General features: G+C 37.6%; 1 protein-coding gene across 7 annotated transcripts in view; it reads right to left on the minus strand.

Moving 5' to 3' along the window:
* The window catches only part of CNTN1 (contactin 1), a 384,511-nt gene that overhangs the window by 55,581 nt on the left and 302,469 nt on the right, over positions 1–26,461 (minus strand). For all 7 annotated transcript variants that reach the window (XM_003825727.4, XM_055095741.2, XM_055095740.2 and 4 more), the window contains 3 exons: positions 23,457–23,606; positions 2,650–2,720; positions 47–281 (listed from right to left, as the gene is read on the minus strand). In XM_003825727.4, the coding sequence (XP_003825775.3) occupies positions 47–281; positions 2,650–2,720; positions 23,457–23,606 (456 nt within the window). The remainder of the gene's footprint in view (positions 1–46; positions 282–2,649; positions 2,721–23,456; positions 23,607–26,461) is intronic.

Raw genomic sequence — 26,461 nt, forward strand, 5'->3', positions numbered from 1 at the left:
ACGTTTTTCCTCCCTCCTCAGGTAAGAAGGTCTTTCTTTTACCTACCGTCTTGTGCTGAATTAATGACTGCTACTAGGCTGTAAGGTCCATCTCCTTTGTTGTTGAAGGCCTTGACTTTAACTTGAAATGCAGTGGAAGGGCTCATGGTTTCATCTTTATGGACATATCGGCCAGTATCAGGATTAGTAACTGTGACTTTTTTCCATTCTTCTCCATCAAATGGCTTAAATGCCACTATGTAACCAAAATTGTTGCCATAGTGGTATTCTCTTGACAAAGGCTAGATAGAAATTAAAAGATTGAGTAGGTTTTAGTAATACAGGTAACAGGGAGGAAATGCTATGGGGATAATGACACACACGGAGGCGTGCTCTTTGTAAAAACATACACAGTTCATACATTAGTGCTGGTTCCAAATGTCAGAGGAAAAACATGCTTAAACATGGGATAATCTTATTTACCAAATCGTAGCCTCGCTACTCCTAGAACACCTCAGGGACCTCCCACTCCGGGCCTTTTTCCTTTCAGTTTCTTCTGCCTAGAATGTTCTCCTAGATGTTATGTGACTCCTCCCACCCCTTCACTTTCCCGAGGTAAAATCACCTCGATGTTTTCTCTGACCACAGGTTCTGCCACTGCAAGACTCCAACACAATGCTTCATGTCCCACACCCTACCTATTTTCTTTAACCCTAACAAAGTCTATACAATTTACTTATTTATCTACTTTATTGTCTCTCTCAACTACTAGAATACACGTTTTACGAAGGCAGCGTTTTTGTCAGTTTTGTTTTCCTCTTTATCCCTAGCACCTAGAACAGGGCTTCAAGTAATATGTATTAAAGGGATGAGCAAATGAATTTCATTAGAATTGAAAGGCAATGGTAAGAGAGTTATATAGGACTCTAGCCTAGAATATCTACCTTGTTATCGAAAAGAAACTGGTAAGAGGAATAAAAGTAGGTGACAAGGAAGAAGGGACAATATTGCACTCATTTGTAGGGGGATGGCTTTGGGTTTCTATCTCCAATTCTAAAGCAAGTGCTTGGTTTTTCATCATTTTCTCAAGGTTTCTTATCACTCATGTCAATTGCCTTATAAAGAAGTCTATGTCAGCCCTAATCACCTATTATTAATAAAAACTGACTTACAGCTACTTCTAGTGAGTACTTGTCAGTTAGCCTTTTTTGGCAATTTAGGTAAATGTGCACATTGTATATTTCCTTTTTTTTTTTTTTAACCAGAAAATCAAATTTAAGATGTCTTGAGGCAAAACCTTGAAGTAAATATAACACTATTGCTTGGACATACTTATATTAAATAGGAAGATATAGAAATGTGTAAAGGTCAAATGGTAGAAGCTGTATAGGTATGTGATTTTAGGTTATTAGATAGTATAGCCTAACATTTCTACAATAGTTTAAACATTTTTCTTATTGATAGTTCTCTACTTAGTTTTTGGAATTTAGAGTATAACAGAATCAGCTATGAAAATTTCAAAAATAACAACTCTCGGGCTCTATCTCCAGAAACTTGCATTTGAATCTTTGGAGGAGAATTTCCAATACTGAATTTTTTATAAGGCCCATCTTATTCTGTAGCAGATATCCACAGAATTTATAAAAATCAAGCCATAAGAGAAAGAGCGAAATGTTCTAATTTTTATAATATTTGCATTTTTTGGACATTTCATTGGCAGTAAAACTTAGAAATAAATATTTTAAGATTCAGATTAGCAGATTTTTTTTTGCTAGATCTTGCTTTAAAATGTGATTTAAATGCTAAATATAGAAAATGACTACAAAGCACACAGTGAGTCAAGTTTTGCTAAACATTCACTTATTAAATAAATCCATTTGACCGATGCAAAGAATAAAACCTGTTATTTTTTCCACAGTCTTCAAAATCCTTTGGAGCCTAAATTGTGCTCTTTGACTATCTGCAGTGATTCAACACTAAGTGTATTTAATGAATAAATGAATCTGTATAAACCATGTTATCTGGATAAATGCCAGATGTCTAAGTCAGACAGTTTTGTCAGACAACTTTTCCCACCCGTCCCAATATCTTTCCTATTTCAAAAATCCAGCCAAGATGTATTGTTTTCTAGAGATTGTAGTCTCTGATACAGAACTCTTTGACTCATGAAACTGTAATAAAATGCTTTGGATACCTCAGTAACTAGTCCCATGGGTGACTTCTAAGACTGACCTATCATGCTAGATTACACCAGTGATCAAAGTAAGCTTCAAGTGAGGAGGCAGTCTCCAATTTAAAAATGGGTTTTGATACAAAGTTTGTAAATGGAATCTTTGGAATTTAGAATGTCCAGAGACAATGTTTAAAATTACAATTAGATTACCAGACTACAATGATCAAAGTATCTCTGGAATCAGACAGCTGAATGTTTAATCACCTAGGCTAACAGATCTCTTAGCATCCAGGATTCATTCTTGCATAGGAGCTACACACTAAGCCACAGTAAGCCAGATAAAATCTGATTTGCATTTAAGAAAAAAAAATAGTAATATATTCTTGCTTGTACAGTAGGCATTCACTTTCATCTCAATTTATTTCAAGAAACAAAATGGGGTGGAAGTTAAATATAGATACAGCAACCTATAATATGTGCAACTCATCAATACTTACCGCCCATGTTATGGTCAGCTCTCTGTTTCTTCCACCTCCACCTCCTACATCTGAAGGAGCCACATTTGGTGCTGAAACAAACAAACAAATATATGCAAAACAACAACAAAAAGAGGGCCTGCATTTTTTTCCTGGTGTTAGAATTCTTATTCACCACAGAAACCACAAATGTTTTTCTTTTACTAGGAAAAACATACTGGACAAATGATCCACTCAATTATAATAACAATGGCTCACAGTAGCTGTAATAATCAGTTTTTCTGCCAAGATAAAAATTGATTTGGTGCCATAGGAAGTGTGCCCATTTCCCTCAGCAAAGGATAGTGAAGCAAATTTGCTTCCACATCTTTTTATTTTTTCTGTCCTTTCAGTTAGTATGATTTTGAAAGATTACATAGACTGTTGGGAAAAGATTTTGCCACTTTTACTTTTGAAGCCTATGAACTTCTAACAACTTAATGTTGTGTTAGTTTCATGCTTCATTCTACAAATAAATGTTAAGAAACCATGCATTTGTATTGGATAATGTTTCCCCAAACATCTAGAAATATTAGAAATCTAATATCGTCTCTTATGCTCTCACTTTCAATTCCCCAATTTTTTCTGAAACTGCGCCGTCAGTGACTCCAAAGTACTCTCTCCCCCGTTCTCTTATATCATCTTGTAGTATCAGTTTCCCTGCTAGAAAGACCCTTTGTAGTCTCTGATCTTAAAAATCTTTCTGTCATACTGCTTTCTTCTTAATCCCCAAGCCATCATATCCTTTTCTGCCACTGTACTGCATGGAAGAACTGATATATGGCTATTTTTTTTTTTTTGTACTTCACTCCATAATCACTTTTTAACAACCCACAATATATCCAATATAGGAGTTAAGAAGAAATCACTGAGGCAGAAAGTAAGGGTATGGGAGTCCTTGGTAAGGCTTTGCTTTTTAATGAAAAGCAGCCCCAAATCATTTTCTAAGAAAGAGCAGCCTGTAAAGTCGAGCTGCAGACATAAACAAGCAAGCTGGGAGCTTGAACGGGTGAATGCCGGCAGGAACTACGGACTACACATGTTCAAGATGGCGGCTCCATCTTCCCTTTTCTTTCTCAGTCACATGTACAGTAAGAAGCAGACAAGATGTCACTGATCAACTGGAAAGCCTATTTGCATAATAAGATTAGGGTACAGTGACCATCCTTCCCCACGCACTATGTAAATATCATACCTGATCAAATCAATCTGTGAGCCCTATGTAAATCAGACACCACCTCCTCAAACCTGACTATAAAATCCAGTGCATTCAACGCCAGCCAGTCTTTTCTGCTTGGGGACTCCTCTCCCTCTACAGAAAGAGAGCTGTTTCTCTTTCACTTCTCTTCTGCCTATTAAACCTCCACTCCTAAACTCCTTGTGTGTGTCCATGTCCTAAGTTTTCCTGGTGTGAGATGATGAATCCCAGGGTATATACCCCAGACAACATAGCCATTTCATATCGGGGACCTCATCCAGGATACCAGCGTACAACATTAATTGAAACAATGAGTAGAGGAGCAGACTCCAACTCTGTCCTTTCATTCCGAGGCTATTGGCCTCCATTTAAGAACCAAATCAAACCAAATACTGGACCCCCTTCAGCCATAAAATAATTAGCGTGGCTGCCAGCCATATAAGACTTGGGGGACAGGCTTACTGGGGAGAACATGGAGAACCCATGGGTTGCTTGGCATATTGGCCATGTTTGAACCAGCTTCCTTTCATGGAGTACTTAGCTGTCATGTGGGGCTGGAAGAAGTCCTGGAGCAACTGAGGATTTCTGGCTGGGGCTACCCCTGGTGTTATCCAAAGGCTAGTGGACTGACCCCAGCCTCTGTCCCCCCGATGGGCTATTGGCCACAAGATCTCCAACTTTCCTATCATAATTTATTTCTTTCCTGTTGGCAACTGTCATAACTCTTATCCTCTCTGTGTATGCAATGTGTGGGAAGATTTACAGTTCAGGGAAGGAATCCTGTTTGGCAAGATCAGAGAATGTCATAGTAAATGGGCATATAGCTCAAGGGAAGGTGTTTTTGTGATGTTCTAGGAACAGAGGGTACCCCCAGTGAGCATCTCTCCCTGCCCTTGTTCTAGAGAGCACATGGCATTTCCAGGTCTCTCTCTCTGCCCTTGATCTGGAGAGCACATGGCATGTCAAGGTCACTCTGCCCTTGGTCTGGAGAGCACATGGCATCTCAAAGTCAGCAGCACCACCTAGTGGAATAGGAATCCTCTCCTTTACCCAAGCACTCTAGCTTCCCAATTCTCTCCCCTTTTTATGCCTCTCTACTAGAAACCAGGCTTTATGCTGTTTCTGTGAATGGGAAAACTCTGCCTTCAGCAATTAGGAGTAAAATGTCCTCCAAAACCAAATTTTAGTCTTAATACTGTCCTTCCTTCAGGAAAATGGCCATTTGGTCCCTACATTCTTTTAAGATACCTATTCTGCCTCCAATTAGAATGGTACTTAATTAGTAAGGGGATTTTAAGTCAGAAGTTAACTGGAACGATTCTCTAAGGGTAAACACTTTAGCGTGGGCCATAATAGCAGGATATAGAGCTCAAACCAGCATGCTTCCTCCATTAAGGAGGTGAGTGCAACAATTGCCCAAATGCAACTGTTACATAGTCTTTCCCAAGATCCATTTTTCAGAGAGCCCCAAAGGCCAGACAAGTCTAGGCAGAGGACTAGAGTTGCATGGGTGAGGGTGACTAAAACCCACCACTTAGTTCCTCTGGTTCCATGGCTGGGGAAGCCACACCTGCAACCATGGGCAGCACATTTAACAAGGTGCCAGGATGCCAGGAACCATGGAGAGAAAACAACAGGGGGACACCCCCACTGTCTTTCTCCCACCCTGGATCACATCAAAAGGAAGGAGACTAAAGGGATGCCTTTTTTTCCTTCTCTTTATCATCTAAGGCCTGTACTCCTCTGGAGTGCATTCTGAAGCACAGGGACTCCTTTGATCCTGAGACTTTGAAGAAAAAATGGCTCATTTTCTTTTGCACAAGGGCATGGCCTTCTTACTAGACCTTTGCAAGTGTAGCAATCATATCAGGCAGGCCCAAAGGGAATGATTCCCTAAGACTAGAAAAGCAACTTCCAGAGGAGCCATCTGAGAATCCCCGTTATTTGGGGTCACCTCAAGTTCCCATCTCATTACAGAATCTTAGGCAAATAAAGGAAGATTTAGGCCAATTTTCTGACGATCCTGACAGGTATATAGAACCCTTCCAAAACTTAACTCAAGTGTTTCACCACACATGGAGAGAAGTTTTGCTGCTCTTAAGCCAAATCCTAACCACGGTGGAAAAGCAGGCAGTTCTGCAGGCAGCAGAAAATTCTGGAGATGAACAACATGTCTCCTGTGGTAGATTAAAAAGGAAAAAGGAGATAAGGAAGGCAGAGAAATAATGGAAACACCATTCCTGATAGGAAGGGAATCAGTTCCTCTAAAAAAAAAAAAAAAAACCCTAATTGGAACACCAGTGATGCCACAGATGGATGGAAAAGGAAACACCATTTAATGTACATATTGGAGGGCCTATGAAGAGCTAGGGCAAAATATATTAATTACTCTATACTTTCCAAGATAGACCAAAACCAGATGAGAATCCTTCAGCCTTTATGGAAAGACTGATAGGCACTCATAAAACATACCTTTATCCCCTGAATCAGTCAAGGACAGCTCATCCTAAGGGACAAGTTTATTAAAAAGGCACCTCCCAATATTAGAAGGAAAATACAGAAGGAGGCTATAGCATCAGATAGCATCTTGGAGAACCTCCTAAGGGTGACCACTTTGGTGTTTTATAATAGGGACCAGGAGGAGGAGATCCAGGAGAAAGAGAGGAAGCAAAAGAGAAGGACAGAGGCACTAATAGCTGCTCTGCAGACATACAAAGCCCAGGATCCCTGATGTACATCTGCTAGTTTCTATAGGTGCAGCAAGTCAGGGCACTTTAAGAAAGAGTGCCCAGGCAGCAAGAAAAAACCACCTTAACCTTGTCTAGCCTGTGGAAGGAACCATTGGAAGTCGGACTGCCCCCGGAGATGAAGGTCACCGGGTTCCAAACCAGTCTCACAGGTGGTCCAACAGGATTGATGGGTGCCGGAGCTCCAGTGGCTCAAACCAACATACAGCACAGGAGCCCTGGGTGGTTCTGGAAATTGAAGGAAGGTAGATCTCCTTGTGAACACTAGAGCCAGTCTCTCTCTCTCTTCTCCTCTCTAATCCAGGCCTCCCCTCATTCTGTAGCATGACCAGGCATCACAGGGCATTTCAGGAAAAAGTCTAATTCAATATTTTTCACAACCCCTTAGGTTGCAGATGGGGAAACCTATTATTTACACATGCTTTTTTAATCATGCCAAAAAGTTCCACTCCTTTATTAGGTAGAGATATTTTACTTACACACAGACCAGCATCCTTATAGCCCCAGGAAAAACTCTTTGTCACCCCCTGGTAGAAGCTAATATCAATCCAGAAGTGTGGGCAACTCAAGGAACAATAAGTTGAGCTGTAACTGCTAGGCCAGTCCAGATCCATCTTAAGGATCCCACTTCTTTTCCTAACCAGAAACAATATCCACTGAAGCCAGAGGCTAGGAAAGGGCTAGAAGCCATTATTAATAACCTGAAGATGCAGGGCCTCTTCAAAACCTGAAGCAGCCCATTTAACACCTCAATGTTAGGATCACATAAAACTCAATGGGGAATGAAGACTACTTCAGGACTTCCATCTCATTAAGGCCATAGTCACAGCCTTTCCATAGGAAGGGCCTTCAATCTGTATGTATCAGAAAGGAAGGAAATGACCCTGGGAGTTTTAACACAGGTCTGTGGACCAGCTCAACAGCCAGTGGGTTACCTGAGTAAGGAACTTAATTTGGTGGTTAAAGGATGGCCAGCACGCCCCTGATCCATTGCTGCAGTGGCCCTACTGGTCCCAGAAGCCTCCAAATTAACCCTGGGAAATGACATGACTATTTATACCCCATATAATGTGGTGAGATTACTGTCCTGTAAGCAAAGCCTTTCGTTAACAGACAGCAGGCTTCTTAAATATCAAGCCCTACTATCAGAGGGTTCCACCACCCAGTTAAAAACTTGTTTTTGCTTAAGCCCAGTCACCTTTCTCCCCAAGGGAACTGGAGGACCTGAATATGACTGTGAACAAGTTGTGGTACAGACCTATGCAGCCAGGGAAGATCTCAGGGAAACTCCCCTAGAAAATCCAGATTGGACCCTCTTCATGGACAGAGGCTCCTTTACAGAGCAAGGAGTAAAGAAGGCAGGATATGCAGTAGTCACTCTGAATGTTATTGAAAGTGTGTCTCTCACTCCAGGCATAAGTGCTCAACCAGCTGAACTGAGAGCTCTTACAAGAGCACTTGAGTTAAGCAAGGTAAAGGTAGCTAACATTTACACTGACTCCAAATATGCTTTTTTAGTTCTCCATGCTCATGCTACCATTTGGTGCAAAGAAGGTTATAAAGGAAAGAGATTTTGTATAAGAAGGGATCTTGTATAAGAAATACTTGTCCTAAAGAAAATAGCTAGTTGTTTAAAAGAGAGATGTTTAGGACAAGTCAGAAGGTTTAAGCATGTCATAGATGGTTCATGGAAGTCATGAAAGGATTAGAAGGATGGTAAATACATGTCCTAAAAAGAATAGTGGATTGTTTAAAAAGGATGCTTAGGACAAGCCAGAAAGTTTAAGCATGTCATAGATAGTTGGTGGAAGCTGTGAAGGAATTAATTGCAGGAAAGATTTAGCTAGGGTTAACACTAAAATTACACTAGCCACCCAATAACATATTTCTCCCAATCATATTGCAAGTTATAAAAGATGACCTAGACCAGAAATTATCCCCTAATGGCAAAGCAAGGGGGGAATATATGTTTTTCTCAAAGAAAAAAAAATGTTGCTTTTATATCTACACTTCTGGTAAAGTACAGCAACATTTGGTAGAAGCAAACCAGTATTTCATTTCATCAAAATGACTGACAGGTAACAAACCCTACTGTTATGATTGTGGCCTATAGTACATCCACTAATAGTGGCAATCTTAATACTCATATTCGAACTAACATTCATCTCTTCTCATTTAGAAACAATCAAACTCCAAATGGTACTGCAGACAGAACCATACATGGACATGCCTTTCTTCCAAGGACCCTTAGATTGACCCCAGGAGGAGCCATAGCTGCTGTTCCCCACACAATGCCCCTTTATAGGAGGAAGTTGCCAGAAAGAGTCATCATTCAAATGACCACTAACAGCAATTAGGGTTACCACTCCAGAGTGGGGAACGATATAGAAGTTAAGAAATCACTTAGGCAGAAAGTAACTGACTGAGAGTCCTTGGTAAGGCTTTGCTTTTTATTGAAAGGCAGCCACAAATCATTTTCTAACAAAGAGCAGCCTGTAAAGTTGAGCTGCAGACATAAACAAGCAAGCTGGGAGCTTGCATGGGTGAATGCTGGCAGGAAGTAAGGACTAGACATGTTCAAGATGGTCCATCTTCTCTTCCCTTTGTCAGCCAAGTGTACAGTGAGAAGCAGAGAAGATGGCACCAGTCAACTGGAAAGCCCATTTGCATGCTAACATTAGAGTGGGACAACCAACCTTCCTCATGCATTATGTGAACGTCATACCTGATCAAACCAATCTGTGAGCCCTATGTAAATCAGGCACCGCCTCCTCAAACCTGACTATAAAATTCGGCACATTAACTGACAGCCAGTCTTTTCCACTGAGGGACCCCTCTCTCTCTATAGAGAAAACTGTTTCTCTTTCACTTCTCTTCTGCCTATTAAACCTCTGCTGCTAAACTCCTCGTGTGAGTCCATGTCCTAAATTTTCCTGGTGCAAGATGACAAACCCCAGGGTATATACCCCAGGTGATATAGCTGCTTCATATCCATTTCTTTAAATAACTGAAATTTCTCTTTAAAAACACACAAAACTGCTTTGAACTGCCAAGTCCAATGGCCTCTTCATTGATTCTCTCCAAGTTTTTCTCTCTCCTTGAAACTCCTTCAGGTAAGCACTGTACCTTATTGGATTTGTATGCTTAGCACCTAACTGGCCTTGTACAGATGAATAAAGTATTCATTGTTTGTTCCTGCAATCTGGGCACCACCCAGCTACCCAGCCATCTGGATGAAGTCCATGTTTCTATAGAGGACATACCTTTTCCCATGCAAATGCTTTGACTCAGTCTGACATACCATCCACAAATCTGTTAACATTTCAAAGAGATGAAATATTAGTCCCCAAATGCCCTCCCATTTTGGAATAGCCACATCTTCCTTAGAGTGCTGAAAGCAAGGTATCGTTTTACTGAATTGTAGCTCCTAATAATTATGATTCAAAGATACCTACATGAAAACTTCTGATATTATCTATGTAAATTCTTTGGTGAAGTATGTACATTAATTGCACAGAAACAAATAAAACTATATGCAGAACTATATGGTGGATCACACCTGCTTAGGGGACACAGAGAAGACATCCAGACTTTTCCCACCAGCACCCAGCCCCTGAGCTAATACCACCTCCAGCATGCCCACACACAGTCTCCAGCAGGGGTCCTCTGCTCCCGCCCCCAGCTGTGTTGCCTCTGCCACTGTGGTGAATACCTGCAGGGAGGCAGACACCCCAGCACTTGTTAGCACTCTGCTACAGCTGCTACACTTTAGCCCTCCCTTCCAGTGCAGTGGATTCCAAACCTTGAGGAGCCAGAGGACAAAGTCAGGGCCCAATACGAGTCCCCCAGAGTTATAGCATGCAGTCCAGGAATTGGGAGGTGAATGTTGGCCCCATAAAATCTTGCAGAAGCTAGTCGACTGAATCTACCTTATACCACAATCAAACCCTCAAGGTCATCAAATAGGATAAAAGAGAAAAAAAATCAAAGGTCGTCAATTTCAAAGCTTAAAGGTAGATAAGCCCACCAAGATGAAAAAGAATCCTCTGAGAAGGCTTAAAATTGAAAAAGCCAGAGTGCCTTGTTTCCTCCAAATGATGGAATCACCTCTCCAGCAAAGGTTTTGAACTGGGCTCAGATGGCTGGATTCACAGAAATAGAATACAGAATATCCACAGGAATGAAGATTACTGAGCTACAGTATACTGTAACCCAAGGTAAGGAAGCTAAAAATAATTATAAAACAATGAAGGAACTGACAGAAAAAATAGTTTAGAAAAGAATGTAACCAACCTGACAGAGCTAAAAGACACACTACAAGAATTTCATAATGCAATCACAAGTATCAACAGCAGAATAGACCAAGCAGAGGAAATAATCTCAGAGCTTGAAGACTGGCTTTCTGAAATAAGACAGTCAGACAAGAATAGAGAAAAAAGAATAAAAAGGAATGAAAAAAATTCAAAAAATATGTGACTGAATCTGCAACTCATTGGTGTCCCTGGAAAAGAAGATGGGAAGAATGGAACTAACTTGGAAACCATATTTCAGGATATCATCCAGGAGAACTTCCCCAACCTAACTAGCGAGGCCGATATTCAAACTCAGAAAACGCAGAGAACCACAGTAAGGTCCTTCACAAGAAGATCATCCCCAAGACACATAATCGTCATATTTTTAAAGATTGAAATGAAAGAAAAAATGCTAAAGACAGCTAGAGAGAAAGGTCAGATCAACTACAAAGGAAGCCAATCAGACTAAAAATGGACCTTTCAGCAGAAGCCCTACAAGCCAGAAGAGATTTGGGGCCAATATTCAACATTCTTACAGAAAAGAAATTCCAAACCAGAATTCTATATCTAGCCAAACTAAGCTTCATAAGCCAAGGAGAAATAAGATCCTTTTCAGATAAGCAAACACTGAAGGAATTTATTACCACCAGACCTGCCTTACAAGAGCTCCTGAAGGAATCACTAAATATGGAAAGGAAAGACCATCACCAGACACCACAAAAACACACTGAATTACACAGACCAGTGACACTATAAAGCAACCACATAAACAAGTCTGCAAAATAACCAGCTAACGTCATAATGACAGTGTAAAATCCACACATATCAACAGTGACCTTAAATGTAAATGACTAAATGCCCCAATTAAAACACACAAAGTGGCAAGCTGGATAAAGAACCAAGACCCATTGGTATGTTGTCTTCAAGAGATCCATCTCACATGCAATGACACTCATAGCCTCAAAATAAAGGGATGAAGAAAAATCCACCAAGCAAATGGAAAACAGTAAAAAGTAGGGTTTGCAATCCTAGTTTCTGACAAAACAGACTTTAAACCAATAAAGATCAAAAAAGTCAAAGAAGGGAATTACATAATGGTAAAGGGTTCAATTCAACAAGAAAATCTAACTATACTAAATATGTATACACCCAAGACAGGAGCACCCAGATTCATAAAGCAAATTCTTAGAGAGCTTTAAAGAGACTCAGACTCCCACATAATAATGAGTCTTTAACACCTCACTGACAGTATTAGACAGATCATCAAGATGGAAAATTAACAAAGATAATCAGGACCTGAACTCAGCATTGGATCAAATGGACCTGATAGATACCTACAGAACTCTCCACCCCAAAATAACAGAATATATATTCTTCTCATTGCCACATGGCACATGCTCAAGAATTGAGCACATAATTGGAAATAAAACACTCCTCAGAAAATGCAAAAGAAATGAAATAATAAGAAACAATCTCTTGGACCACAGCAAAATCAAATTAGAAATCAAGAATGAAATTCACTCAACACCATACAATCACATGAAAATTGAATAACTGCTCCTGAAAGATATTTGGGTAAATAATAAAATTAAAGCAGAAATCAAGAAGATATTTGAAACTAATGAAAACAAAGATACAACATACCAGAATCTCTGGGACACAGCTAATGCAGTGTTAAGAGGAAAATTCATAGCACTAAATGCCCAATCAAAAAGTTAGAAAGATCTCAAGTTAAAAACCTAAAATCACAACTAAAAAAACTAGAAAACAAAGAGCAAACAAATCCTAAAGCTAGTAGAAGACAAGAAGTAACCAAAGTCACAGCTCAACTGAAGAAGTTTGAGACACAAAATTTCATTCAAAAGATTAACAAATCTAGGAGCTGGTGCTTTGGAAAAAAATAAAATAGACTGCTAACTAGACTAATGAAGAAAAGAGAGAGGATTCAAATAAACACAATCAGAAATGACAAGAAATGACAATGATATTACCACTTACCCCACGGAAATATAAGAAACCACCAGAGGATATTATGAACACCTCTATACACGTAAACTAGAAAATCTTGAAGAAGTGGATAAATTCCTGGATACATACACTCTCCCAAGGTTAAACAAGGAAGAAATTGAATCCCTGAACAGACCAATAATGAGCTCTAAAATTGAGTTAGTAATAAATAGCCAACTAACCAAAAAAAAAAAAAAAAGCCCAGGACCAGATGGTTTCACAGCTGAATTCTACCAAATGTACAAAGAAGAGCTGGTACCATTCCTGCTGAAACTATTCCAAAAAATTGAGGAGGAGGGACTCCACCTTAACTCATTCTATGAGACTAGCATCATCCTGATACCAAAACCAGGCAGAAATACAACAAAAAGGAAACCTTCAGGCCAATATCCTTGATGAACATCAATGAAAAAATCCTCAAAAAAAATAACTGGCAAACCAAATCCAGCAGCACATCAAAAAGCTCATCCATGGCAATCAAGTAGACTTTATCTTTTGGAAGCAAGGCTTGTTTAACATATGCAAATCAGTAAATGTGATTCATCACATAAACAGAATTAAAGACAAAAACCACATGATTAAATCAATAGATACAGAAAAGGCTTTTGATAAAATTCAACACCCCGTCATGTAAAAACTGTCAATATACTAGGTATTGAAGGAACATACCTCAAAATAATAGCAGCTATCTGTGACAAACCCGGAGCCAACATCATACTGAATGGGCAGAAGCTGGAATCATTCACCTTGAAAACTGGCACAAGACCAGGATACCATCTTTCACTTCTCCTGGTCAACACAGTATTGGAAGTCCTAGCCAGGGCAATCAGGCAATAGAAATAAAGGACATACACATTGGAAGAGAGGATGTCAAGCCATATCAGTTTGCAGATGACATGATCCTATAAGCAGAAAACCCATGGCCAGGTGCAGCGGCTCATGCCTGTAATCCCAGCACTTTGGGAGGCCGAGGCAGGTGGATCATGAGGTCAGGAGATCGAGACCACGCTGGCTAACATGGTGAAACCCCATCTCTACTAAAAATACAAAAAATTAGCTGAGCGTGGTGGTAGGCACCTGTGGTCCCAGCTACTCAGGAGGCCGAGGCAGGAGAATGGCGTGAAACCGGGAGGCAGAGGTTGCAGTGAGCGGAGATTGTGCCACTGCACTCCAGCCTGGGCAACAGAGCGAGACTCCATCTCAAAAAAAAAAAAAAAAAAAAAAGAAACCCTATAGTCTCAGCCCAAAACTTCTTAAGCTGATAAACAACTTCAGCAAAGTCTCAAGATACAAAATCAATGTGGGAAAATCTCTAGCATTCCTATACACCAACAACAGTCATGCCAAGAACCAAATGAGGAATGCAATCCAATTTATAATTTCCACAAAAAGAATAAAATACCTAGGAATGCAGACAACTAGGGAGATGAATATCTCTACAAGGAGAACTACAAACCACTGCTCAAACAAATCAGAGATGATACAAACAAATGGAAAAACATTCCATGCTCGTGGATAGAAAGCATCAATATCATAAAAATGGCCATACTGCCCAAAGCAATTTATAGATTCAATGCTATTCCTATTAAATTACCATTGAGATTCTTCACAGAACTAGAAAAGACTCTTTTAAAATTCATATGGAACCAGAAAAAAAAAAAAGAGCCCAAATAGCCAAAGCAAACCCTAAGTAAAAAGGACAAAGCTGGAGGCATCACACTGCCCGACTTTATTCTACAGGGCTATGGTAATCGAAAAAAACATGGTACTGGTACACAGAAACAGACACATAGACCAATGAAACAGAATAGAGAACCCAGAAATAAGGTCACACACTTACAGCTATCTGATTTTTGAAAAAGCTGACAAAAACAAGAAATGGGGATAGGACACCGTATTCAATAAATGGTGTTGGGATAACTGGCAAGCCATATGCAGAAGATTGAAATTGGACCCCTTCCTTACACTGTATATGAAAATGAACTCAAGATGAATTGAAGACATAAATGTAAAATCTCAAACTATAAAAACCCTGGAGGACAACTTAGGCAATACCAGTCAGGACATAGGAATGGGCAAAGATTTCAGAAGATAGGAATGGGCAAAGATTTCATGATGAAGATGCCAAAAGCAATTGTAACAATAGCAAAAATTGGCAAATTAGATCTAATTAAACTAAAGAGCTTCTGCACAGCAAAGGAAACTACAACAGAGTGAACAGACAACCTAGAGAATGGGAAAAAATTTTTGCAAACTATGCATCTGACAAAAGTCTAATTAATATCCAGCAGCTATAAAGAATTTAAATTTACAAGAAAAAACAACCCCATTAAAAAGTGGGCAAAGGTCATGAATAGACACTTTTCAAAAGAAGACACACATATGGCCAACAATCATATGAAAAACGCTCCACATAATGATCATTAGAGAAAGGCAAATCAAAACCATAATGAGATACTATCTCACATTAGTCAGAATGGATATTATTAAAAAGTCAAAAAATAACAGATGCTGGCAAAGTTGTGGAGAAAAAGGGAACACTTATACACTATTGTGGAAGACAGTGTGTCAGTTCCTGAAAGACCTGAAAACATAAATACCATTCGACCTAGCAATCCAATTACTGAGTATATACCCAAAAGAATACAAATTGCTCTATTCTAAAGACCCATGCATGAGTATTCATTGCAGCACTATTCACAATAGCAATGACATGGAATCAGCCTAAATGCCCATCAGTGATAGACTTCATAAAGAAAATGTGGTACATACACACCATGGAATACTATGCAGCCATAAAAAAGAACAAGACCATGTACTTTGCAGGGACATGGACAGAGCAGGAAGTCATCATCCTTAGCAAATTAGTGCAAGAACAGAAAACCAAATACTGCATGCTCTCACTTATAAGTGGAGGCTAAATGATGAGAACACCTGGACACATAAAAGGGAACAACACATACTGGGGCGTATTGAAGAGTAGAGGGTGGAAGTTGGGAGAGAATCAGGAAAAGCAACTAATGGGTACTATGCTTAATACCTAGTTAACAAAATAATCTGTACAACTAACCCCCATGACAGAAGTTTACATTATATAATAAACCTACACATGTACCTCTTAACTTAAAATTAAAAAAAACAAAAAAATTAAAACTATATGATTATTTCGTTTCCCCATAGAGAAATTATTAATAATATGAAGTTTGAGAGATTTTATTTTACTATTCAACTGTGATCACATGACTGTTAGAAAATGAAACTGACTACACAGGGTTAAAAAATAAGTAATTTGTAGCACTTTAGATAGAATATATATTAAGAGCTGGAGTATTAAAATAACTTCTAGGAACTCTTTTACCCCTATAACTCATATTCTGAAGTTAAAACTTTTCATGCTATAGGAAAACAAAAAGTAAGTTGTCCTATAATCAAACAATAAGGGTGTTTAAGTACAAGTATAGTAGTCACAGGCAAATAATTTCAAAAATAACTCTAAAATATTATACTGCAATTTGTTGAATCAAATATTGCCTTCCTTAGGACAAGTATTATTTGTTAAAGCATTTTACTGAAATGTTTTTCATTATAATCAATATTAGCCTTTTTATTTGGAACAGACCTAAAAATGGAGTATGTTTAAATTAGATTGAATATCTCTTTCCATTTTATCATGTTTCTTTTAAGCACTTTGTAACATATTTTCAAGACTGATTTGCTCTTCAGAGATCATTCACTGAGCTCAGTCCATGGAAAATGGGACATAAACAAAAGCACAGAAGAGGCCGGACATGGTAGCTCACATCTGTAGTCTAGCACTTTGGGAGGCTGGGGCGGGCGGATCACGAGGTCAGGAGATCGAGACCACCCTGGCTAACACAGTGAAACCCCATCTCTACTAAAAATACAAAAACAAAACTAGCTGGGCGTGGTGGTGAGCGCCTGTAGTCCCAGCTACTTGGAAGGCTGAGGCAGGAGAATGGCGTGAACCTGGGAGGCAGAGCTTGCTGTGAGCCGAGATCGCGCCACTGCACTCCAGCCTGGGCAACAGAGCGAGATGCTGTCTCAAAAAAAAAAAAAAAAAAAAAAAAAAAAAAGCACAGAAGAACAGTAACTGCTTCTCTTAATAAAGTGTTTTTATATCTTATTTGGATTATCGATTTAATTTCTCTCATTTAGCTTTGAATGTTCAATTGTAGCCTTAGCATATTAGAAAAAGTTTTTCACAGGTGGAATTGACACATAACCTACATACTTAACATGAATCTGAGAATAGAGGAGTTAGGTGCTCTATTTGCACTCAGCCCTGCAGAAATGGGGACTTGGCCAAAGCGTGATTTGTTTCAGGGAAGTAAATCACCCTAAGTACAAGGAAGCTTAAGTTTAGGCTCCAGTGCACTTAACAGAAAACAAACTAGACATTCTTTACACAATAAATCATTAAAAAGAATGTAAACTATTATTCAGAAAAATTATTGAATTATTAATCATTTATTAACAACATATATAATTTTACTGTGAACGGTTAAAAATAGTGAGCTGCTTTAACTTGTCCTTTTGTCTTAATTTCTATTTAATAGTAATTCCCTTATGATGCTTATAAGAGTGCTTCTGTATTTCAGTCATAGATCTAAAATTTTTTTTTAAAGAAAATCAAGCCAATGCCATGACTATTCTTTCCCATGAAAAGAAATTAATGCTGCCAATTTTCCTTTCAGATCTGAATGCTTAAATAATTTGCATATAAGTATCTCTTTGGGCTTTGATGTTTTATTTAAGAATGTACAAATTGGCTTGCGACAAATCCTAAATTATAAAAATTATAAAGCATATGAAGGTAAGCTCTTGATTGAAAAAATATTGACTACTTTAATTCTTGTTAATTATAACTTTAACTTATACAGTCATTTTTATAGATGAAAAGTTAATCTTGAATGTAACTTTTTACTTTAACTTGCATCAGAATTTCATGGTGATTTAATACAATTTTTTTTAGTAAGAGATTCAACATGGTTATGTAAATAGTGCTCTAGTTTGGAAAACCAAAAGGACTGAAGTCTAACACCTGCATTAATTCTATATTTATACATACATTCTTTTTTATTATTATACTTTAAGCACTTAAGTATATAATTCTGAAGAGCTATTAATAAAATCAAATGAAGTATATAATATTTTAATATTAAAATGAGAATAGTTCTTTGCAACTCTTATGAGCGCTTGCTCTGATAGAGGAGTGGATTGCTAACACCCCTAATATAATCTACCATGTTAAAATGATGTTCCCATTGTAGGTTAAAAAGATGGAGGGACACAGATAGTTATGTCTCATCAGATGGAAATTGTAGGTTTGTTTATTGTTATAGGCCTTGTTTTCAAACAAGAAATTTAAATAGGTGAAGCCGAATGAGTTTTTAGTTGCACAATGAAATGATAATCTAAGAATAAGTCAGTTGGGGAAAATGTTTGGATGGGCAGAAAAGAATTCTTTACATTAAAATTATAATTATCCACAGTAAAATTCTTATGAAGAATCCAAACCAATTACAGACTATTTGTTTAAATTAAGTTAAAAAATGAACGCTTTCTTCTTTCATCAGTATACGGACAATAGCATCGAATGTATATGTTAAACTTGTTTTCAATCATAAAAACACAATGTATTTGGCAGTAGATTATTCTAAATTATAATATGCAAATCTATTGTTGCCTTGATCACTCCTTTTTTTTCCATCATCCTCAATTAACTTCCAATAGCCCCAATCATCATCTTACCCTCCTGGTTTCTACTTTTTATCTTCTACAAACATTTCTGAGTACCAACTATGGACATTGTGTTGTGTGAAGCACTAAAGATAACAATATGAATAAAATCAGATTCCAGTACTAGATATGCTTTTCTCATAGTGGTAAAAAATAAATATGTACAACTAGTTTTAATTCGATGTGTTAAATATAAAAGTTTGCTGAATGAATGATCTCAGCTTAATAATAGACACATCTAGAACTTAGAAGTTATTTTCATATACTACATCTAATTGGATACCCAGATCAGCCCTTTGAAGTAGGTTAATGGAGAATTGGCATTATCCCCTCTCTTAATAGGAAAGGCAAATGTGTCCCGAATACACTAATTAACTTGCCCAGGTTATACTGCTTACATGTGGAGAAGCTGCCATCTTTAATTCAGGTCTTCAGATGGCTTAAAAATCTATCCTCTTTGCTTCTTTTAAAGATGTATCTATTTAAGTATTAATGACAGCAACTAACATCACATAGTACCTTACCAGCTAAAAAATATTTTCTTAGTTCTATTCTTCTCTTTTATCAAATATGTGTAAAAAAGAGAAAAAAGAAAGAATGAGAAAGAATACTAAATGAAAGAACAACAGACCTTCATTAGGCATGAAATCAAGGCTTTATACATAATATGAAAGTGTTGTTCCTGGTTTTATTCTTTTTTCTCTTTCCTTTCTTTGACTGGCTTGATCTGGCTAATAAACAAAGCTGTTAAAACAAACCTGAATGTACCATTTTAGGATGTGGACTCACCAACTGAACCTGCAGAGCTATTAACTATGGGGGCATGTCTTACAATGGCACATTATTTCAAAGGGTACTTTTGTTATCTCTTTTCTACAGTCAAAATTAAATGGGTTAAAATGAATTACAAATACATCTTCTAATTTTTCATTTGGGAACATCCATTTTATAATGCACTTGTCTGAATCCAAAGAATGCACCCAAGTGTGCACTGAGATCTTAACATTAAGTAATTGGACAGATAAGGGCATGTGTGGCATTGGATAATGTCATGTCTTTCAATCAGCATAATTAGGCTGGGGACCAACCTTTCCATCAAATGGGAACCAGCCTTTGTCCCACATAACATATGCTGGCATCTCTTAGAGAGTTGTTATAATGGTACATGACAAGACAAACATCCCTCATTTAGAAAGTATTTTTATTTTCTTATAAAAATGAAAAATGTAAATGTCCAATTTGATGCATATTCAATTTTAATAAAGCAAGTAAACGGCAAAACCATAGTCAGAGAAATTCTGTAGAATTTTATATCAAATACATAAAATGATTTTTAAAAGATTATTGAAAATTACATAAAATTAAATGATCTTTCTTCTGTGCTTATAAAAATTGGAAATGTATTGCTAAATGGGTAATCCATTACAAAGTAGACAGGAGACCATATTTTCTTGTAAGCATATTAAATTTTTAAAGGACATTTAATAGCATAATAAATAAATTTTATTGAGCAAATACTATGCAGTGTAGTGCTAACTGCTTTCCTAATATGTTTGTAAACATAAAAATCATCCCTTAAGATAAATGATTCACATTTAGAAATGAAAAAAGTGAGACTCAGGCCAGACTCGGTGGCTCATGCCTGTAATCCCAGCACTTTGGGAGGCCAAGGTGGGTGGACTGCATCAGCCCAGGAGTTCAAGGTCAGCTGGGCAACATGGAGAAACCCAGTCTCTACCAAAAAACACACAAAATAGCTGGGCGTGGTGACAAGCCCCTGTAATCCCAGCTACTAGGATGGCTGAGGCAGGAGGGTAGCTTGAGACCTGGAGGTCGAGGCTGCAGTGAGCTGTGATTGTGCCACTGCACTCCAAAAAAAGAGCCACTGAACTGTCTAAAAAAAAAAAAAGTGAGGCTCAGAGGTCAAGTAATGTGCCTCAAATTACATAGCTTTTAGATAATAATGCGGGCATTCCACCAAAGGATCAGTGGCCCGGAGCCACAATACTGCCCACTGTCTTCAGAAAGTGGTTTAGGAGCAAAGCCTTTAGATGAGAAACACCTAGATTTGAATCCCAGCTCTGCCTCACATTAGCTGGGTGTAATCTTAACTTCCTCATCTGTTTCATAAAGTTATTGTGGGAATTAACTTAAGCAATGCAAACAGAGAACTAAGCACTGTGTCTGACAATATACTGCAAATGTGTAAACTATAGTAATGAGTTTATTAATCAAAGATCTCAAAATATTTTCTGATGATAGATTAACAAATGTGTTAGAAGTTACAGAATTATTTTTTTTTTTTACAATTGAGAAGAATGAATCATCTCATATCACTACAAGTTTGTATCTTACTCTGTGAATAGGTGTGTTTGCTTTTGGCCTTGGCTCTAATGGCTTGTAAGGGAAGTTATTTTGTAAGCACATCAGATAGGGAACTAAGTCCTTAACAAAATACCATTTGAGAAAATGTAATGTAAGAGGTGATGCCTAAAGAAGGTGATGACAAAAATAAGTTGGTTTAAAGTAACAACTGTGCCAAAATTTTAGGTTTGATATTACTTGGAAACAATTTTTTCCTAACATTTAAGGATAAGTAGACATCATGGTAAATATTCTTCAGAGTTACATGCGAACCACTGATAGTGAGCATATCACTTCTAGATATGATCTTAAGTATTCAGAGTCCAGAGTGTTCACCATTACCCCGTGGAACCAGCTCTAGATATGATCTTAAGTATAAATTATATTCAGACATCTAGGTATGAAAGAATTAGATTGAATCTCTCCGAGACATTGTTTTTGTTATTATTATTCTTAAAAAATATTTAATGTTGTCACTTCTACTTTGAGATTAAAAAATAATTTAAGACAGATCTTATGGTAATCATGTCTAGATGATGAGCCTATATATTGTAAAGAAATCATTTTCTGAGATAAATAATACAGATAATATTTGCAACAAAATTCCAAGAAAGAAGGAGGGAGGCCTACATCTATTATCAGTGTCAAAGAAAGTATCCTTTCTCTCTGACGATTTTTACTTCAAAGAATGGTGTCCAGCTAAGACTTAGGTCATATTTTATTAGTCAAGAAATCACAGAAAATTAATTAAACTCCATGATTAAAGGTCTGTATTTGAGATAGGTAAGTAAAAATATTTTACCTGAGATGTTTGTTTAGGCCAATTTAATCACTTAGTATTTTTCTGCAATTTTAGTGAATGCTTGTTAAATCAAATCAAATACATGATCTGTCAGTATAAAATTACATAGGTAAACCACCAGTGGAATCATGCCACAGTTTCTTTATATTTTTGTTTTTAAAGAAAGAGCAACAGTGTTCAGTCCATAATACAGAAGCCTCTATTACAAACATATGCAGCTCTAGGGAATAATAATAAAAACCAAACACAAGAATCCTGGCTATGTGGTATCTGTCTCCTATAAAGCTTCATCTTAGATTACCTACATATCCTGATGGAATTTCTGTGAGGTAGAGAAAAGCAAACACTAGTGTTCATCTTGTAGGTGGATATGCTAACACAAAAAATTTAGTGTTTAGGTCATATCTAGTATCATAGTTAAGGATGAAATCTAAGTTTCTATTAGAACTCTAATAAAGATTCATATAAATAGATGTGTTTCTAGAATCCTGCTTGAGAAGCCGACTTTGAGAAAACTCAATGTATGAGAACAGCTGTCAGATCTAAATTTGAATTCTGAATCTTGCAATTAGTCATATTAACTTAGATAAACTATTTAGTGTCTCTGAGTTTATTGCCCATTAATGAACATGAGCATAGGACTACCTATGTCAAAATGTTATTATGAGGATTAAATGAAATGGATGTGAAAATATTGAACACAGACCAGGTATTTTAGTGCTTTGGCCCCTTAATTTCAGAATTATCCTTTTTTATCTAATAAATTACATTAAATTACATGAAACTTTAAGAGATAGTTTACTTATGGCAGTCCCTGTTTAAAGACATTAGAACTCATTACTATATTTAGAAGTTAGGCCAAGGAACTGAGGTAAACAGAAATGTAGAGAAGTGATATTAAGAGATCACAGTAGCATTTTAATGGAACTCTGCCATTCATTTAAAATCTTCTCTACACCACCTAAAACACTGAAGTTTGGCAAGTCCTAGTCAAATGAGCTCAGAGAGGCTACATTTTTTTTTGATATAGGGAATAATAAAAGAAGAGCTATCATTAGAATCAGAACAACATTTTTCCTTAGTGATATAGGGGAGAAGGAAAAAATAATAGAGTATTTCCTGCTCTAAAGGCTATTTAATTGCAGTTGGTATTTACCATAAAATATCCACTGACTTGGCCATTCAGTTATAAACGAGTTCGAGAGAGACACAGAATTATGAAACTCCTAAATCATGAAACATGTTTAATCAAGCAAGAGTCTGCCTAGTTAAGATTCAGAATTTACATTAAAGTTTATAATCTAAATACTTACGTCATTCCAATGGTCTCCAGTGGCATTGTCAGTAGTTCCTATTCACCTCTTCCTCTATATTAATTCTTAATTAATATATTCTTAAACTTCATATTTCCTCTTTTGATTTTTGACTGTCTTAAAATATTCTTAAACTTCATATTTCCTCTTTTGATTTTTGACTGTCTTGATAGTGAAATACACACACATGCTTTTCAGATGAATCACTTACCTCAGAGCATTATTTTCAAATACATTCAACCATATATGAAAGTGGCACTGTATTTACAAATCTTTTAAAATTTCAAGTTTCTTCTATATACATACCAGCACCGTCTGTCTTAATTCTGTTAGATGGTATACTGGGCTCTCCTCTACCCAGTGTATTGGTTGCTACCACGCGGAATTCATACTCCATCCATGGGATTAAGTCCACTGCTCTTGCTGCCTCCATATTTCCTTCAATAATTGGGGGATCTGAATAAAATAAATAGTAAATAGAGAATACAGGTTGATTAACTTATCACTTTTATAACTTCCCTTTTTATTTTACTATTTCAGGGAGAATGGCATATATTACACTGAGTTGAAGTAAAAACTACAACTAGGAATGACAAAATGTTAACTTCAAGGGAGTAAGAGAAGAGGTTTAATAAATAATAAACTTACAAAGAGTGATATGCATATGAATCACCTATGTAAGTAAGTCTGAGGCAGGGAGTCTGCAATTCTGCATGTCTAACAAGCCTCCAGGCTTGGTGCTAGTCCATGAACTGCACCTTGAATAGCAAGGAGCTGTATTCTGAAGGTGCAATCTAAAAAGATTTCCTGAGATAAAGGTACAATTGGAGCAGCAAAATTTTATGTATTGCCACTGATATAGTCTATGGCTAGCAAACGATTTATAACTAGGTAGAAAAGGTTAATGTTTATATCCTTTTTACTTGGTTTTATAGATTTATACTCAAATCATTTGGACAAGTGATAATAAATGTCATAATAATTTTATTAAGATTTGTTAAGTATCCCTCAGAATTCATGCTACTAGATACTAATATAGATTAGATGATAAATTATGGGTGGAATGTGATCTTAGCTTGCTTATTTAATAGAGGTACAATAAAACATGCAACCAAGGCAGATCTGTGCATTATTATAAGCTTGCCTCAAATATTTCCACGTGTTTTTAATAATCAACGTATCCATATAAATACCTGTACCTGTAGGCTTGTCTATGACTCAATATCTTATCATTTAGGGAAGTTTTATCTGGCAACGTAGACCATGAATACATAATTTTTAAAGATGACGTGTCCATCAACACAATAAATGCTAAGCACCCCAGGGTCCAGTTTCTACTTTTGGACAAATTCTCGCATGGCTCAGACTGTCCCATCTCACCCTGCCATAATTTTAACTCTGCTAGACACTACTTTTGCCATCTAATTTCTTATTTTCTTATGGATTTGTTCTGTAGATTTGACATATATTTTTGACTTTCTGATTAAAAGTTTCCCTTTACCTTCGCCTCTGTTTTGATTTATTAAGATTCATTAAGGATTTCTACCTCTTTATCTCCTCTTTCACTCCTCCCTCACACCAAATCGGAAACTGTTTGTTTTAATTCACATGCATAAGGACATTTTTCTAGGTAATTGAAAGAAGTAAAGTGAAGTTTTGGTTTGTGAAGGGCTGTTTACAGAGTGAAGTGATAACGCTGAGTAAGGTAGCCTTTTTGTTTGTTTGTTTGTTTGTTTGTTTTGAGACGGAGTCTCACTCTGTCACCCAGGCTGGAGTGCAGTTGCGTGATCTCGGCTCACTGCAAGCTCTGCCTCCTGGGTTCACGCCATTCTCCTGCCTCAGCCTCCCGAGTAGCTGGGACTACAGGCTTATGCCACCACGCCTGGCTAATTTTTGTATTTGTAGTAGAGACGGCATTTCACCGTGTTAGCCAGGATGGTCTCGATCTCCTGACCTCGTGATCCACCCATCTTGGCCTCCCAAAGTCCTGGGATTACAGGCGTGAGCCACCATACCCGGCCAAGGTAGCCCTTTTTTACTGGACACTTTTCAATGATTTTAACCCCTTATAGAAAACAGGCTGTATTGGGTTAAATGGTACCTTTCTCCACCCAAAAAATGTCCATGTCCAAATTACCAGAACCTGTAAATGTCATCTTATATGGAAAAAAAAAAAGGCTTGGCAGACCCTCAAATTAAGGTTGTAAGTGTTAAGAATCTTAGGGGAGGATTATCCTAAATTTTCTAGGTGGGCTCTAAATCCAATGACAAATGTCTTTATAAAAGAAAGACACAGAGAAGAGTCACACCTAGAAGAGCAGAAGGCCATGAGACCACCAAGGTAGATATGAAAGTGATGTAGCCACAAGCCAAGGGACATGTGGAGCCATCAGAAGCTGAAAGAAGTAAGGAATGGAGCCTTTGGAGAGGATGCAGCCCTGCCATCACCTTGATTTTGGTCTCCAAACTATGAGAGAGTAAATTTCTCTTATTTTAGGCTAACAAGTTTATGTTAATTTGTTGGCAACCCTAGAAAACTAATGCTGAACCTTAAAGGCAGAAGCTGATGGAGCTATTTGTGAGTTTATAATTCTTGAGTTTGGCAGGGGTTGAGGGGTGTACAGTACAAAAGTGTTTTAGGAGGCTTGAGGCAGTCTGACCTGCTCCCCTGCTTCCTAGTCTCAAAACTCCAGCACAATTTAAGGGTTTTAAGGATGGAAATGTTGGAAGCATTTTAAAGAATGAGGATATTGTGTTCTTATGATAGTCAAGGCTACACTGGGGCTTTTCCAGGAAGCTGGGAGGTCAACAGGTAAGGGCAGGTATCTGCTAGGACAGACAAAGAAGAACCAGGTGGATGTGTGGAGAAGCTGCAGTTGATTGATTGATTTTGAGTGCATATAAAAAGTGTGAGGATCCAGTATGAAAAATATCCCAAACAAATGGAAGACATTTTCATAAAGTAGAAGATCATAGTTGACCACCAAAAATATGTGAAGGAATGATGGTAGGTAAGGCAAGAAAAGTCAACAGGAGTCATTTTATGCTAGATCTGGATTCCAGCTGAGGAGCCAAGGCTTTGATTTTAACGAGTGAGATGAAGAAAGGAAGAATAAGCAACCAGACTCAGAGTCATGACCTCAAGCAGGTGGACCCTAGGAAGAACCCCTTGGTCCAAAGACGCATGAAACTCTCTCAAAGGGGGAAAACGAAGTGCAAGTTAAGGGGATGGAATTCCAGAATGGACATTCTGAATTATTAAGGAAGGAATTTGCTGTAAATATTTAAAAATAGTATTCCCACCAGGATTG

The sequence above is a fragment of the Pan paniscus genome, chromosome 10 (assembly GCF_029289425.2).
Source record: "Pan paniscus chromosome 10, NHGRI_mPanPan1-v2.0_pri, whole genome shotgun sequence".
Taxonomy (NCBI): domain Eukaryota; kingdom Metazoa; phylum Chordata; class Mammalia; order Primates; family Hominidae; genus Pan; species Pan paniscus.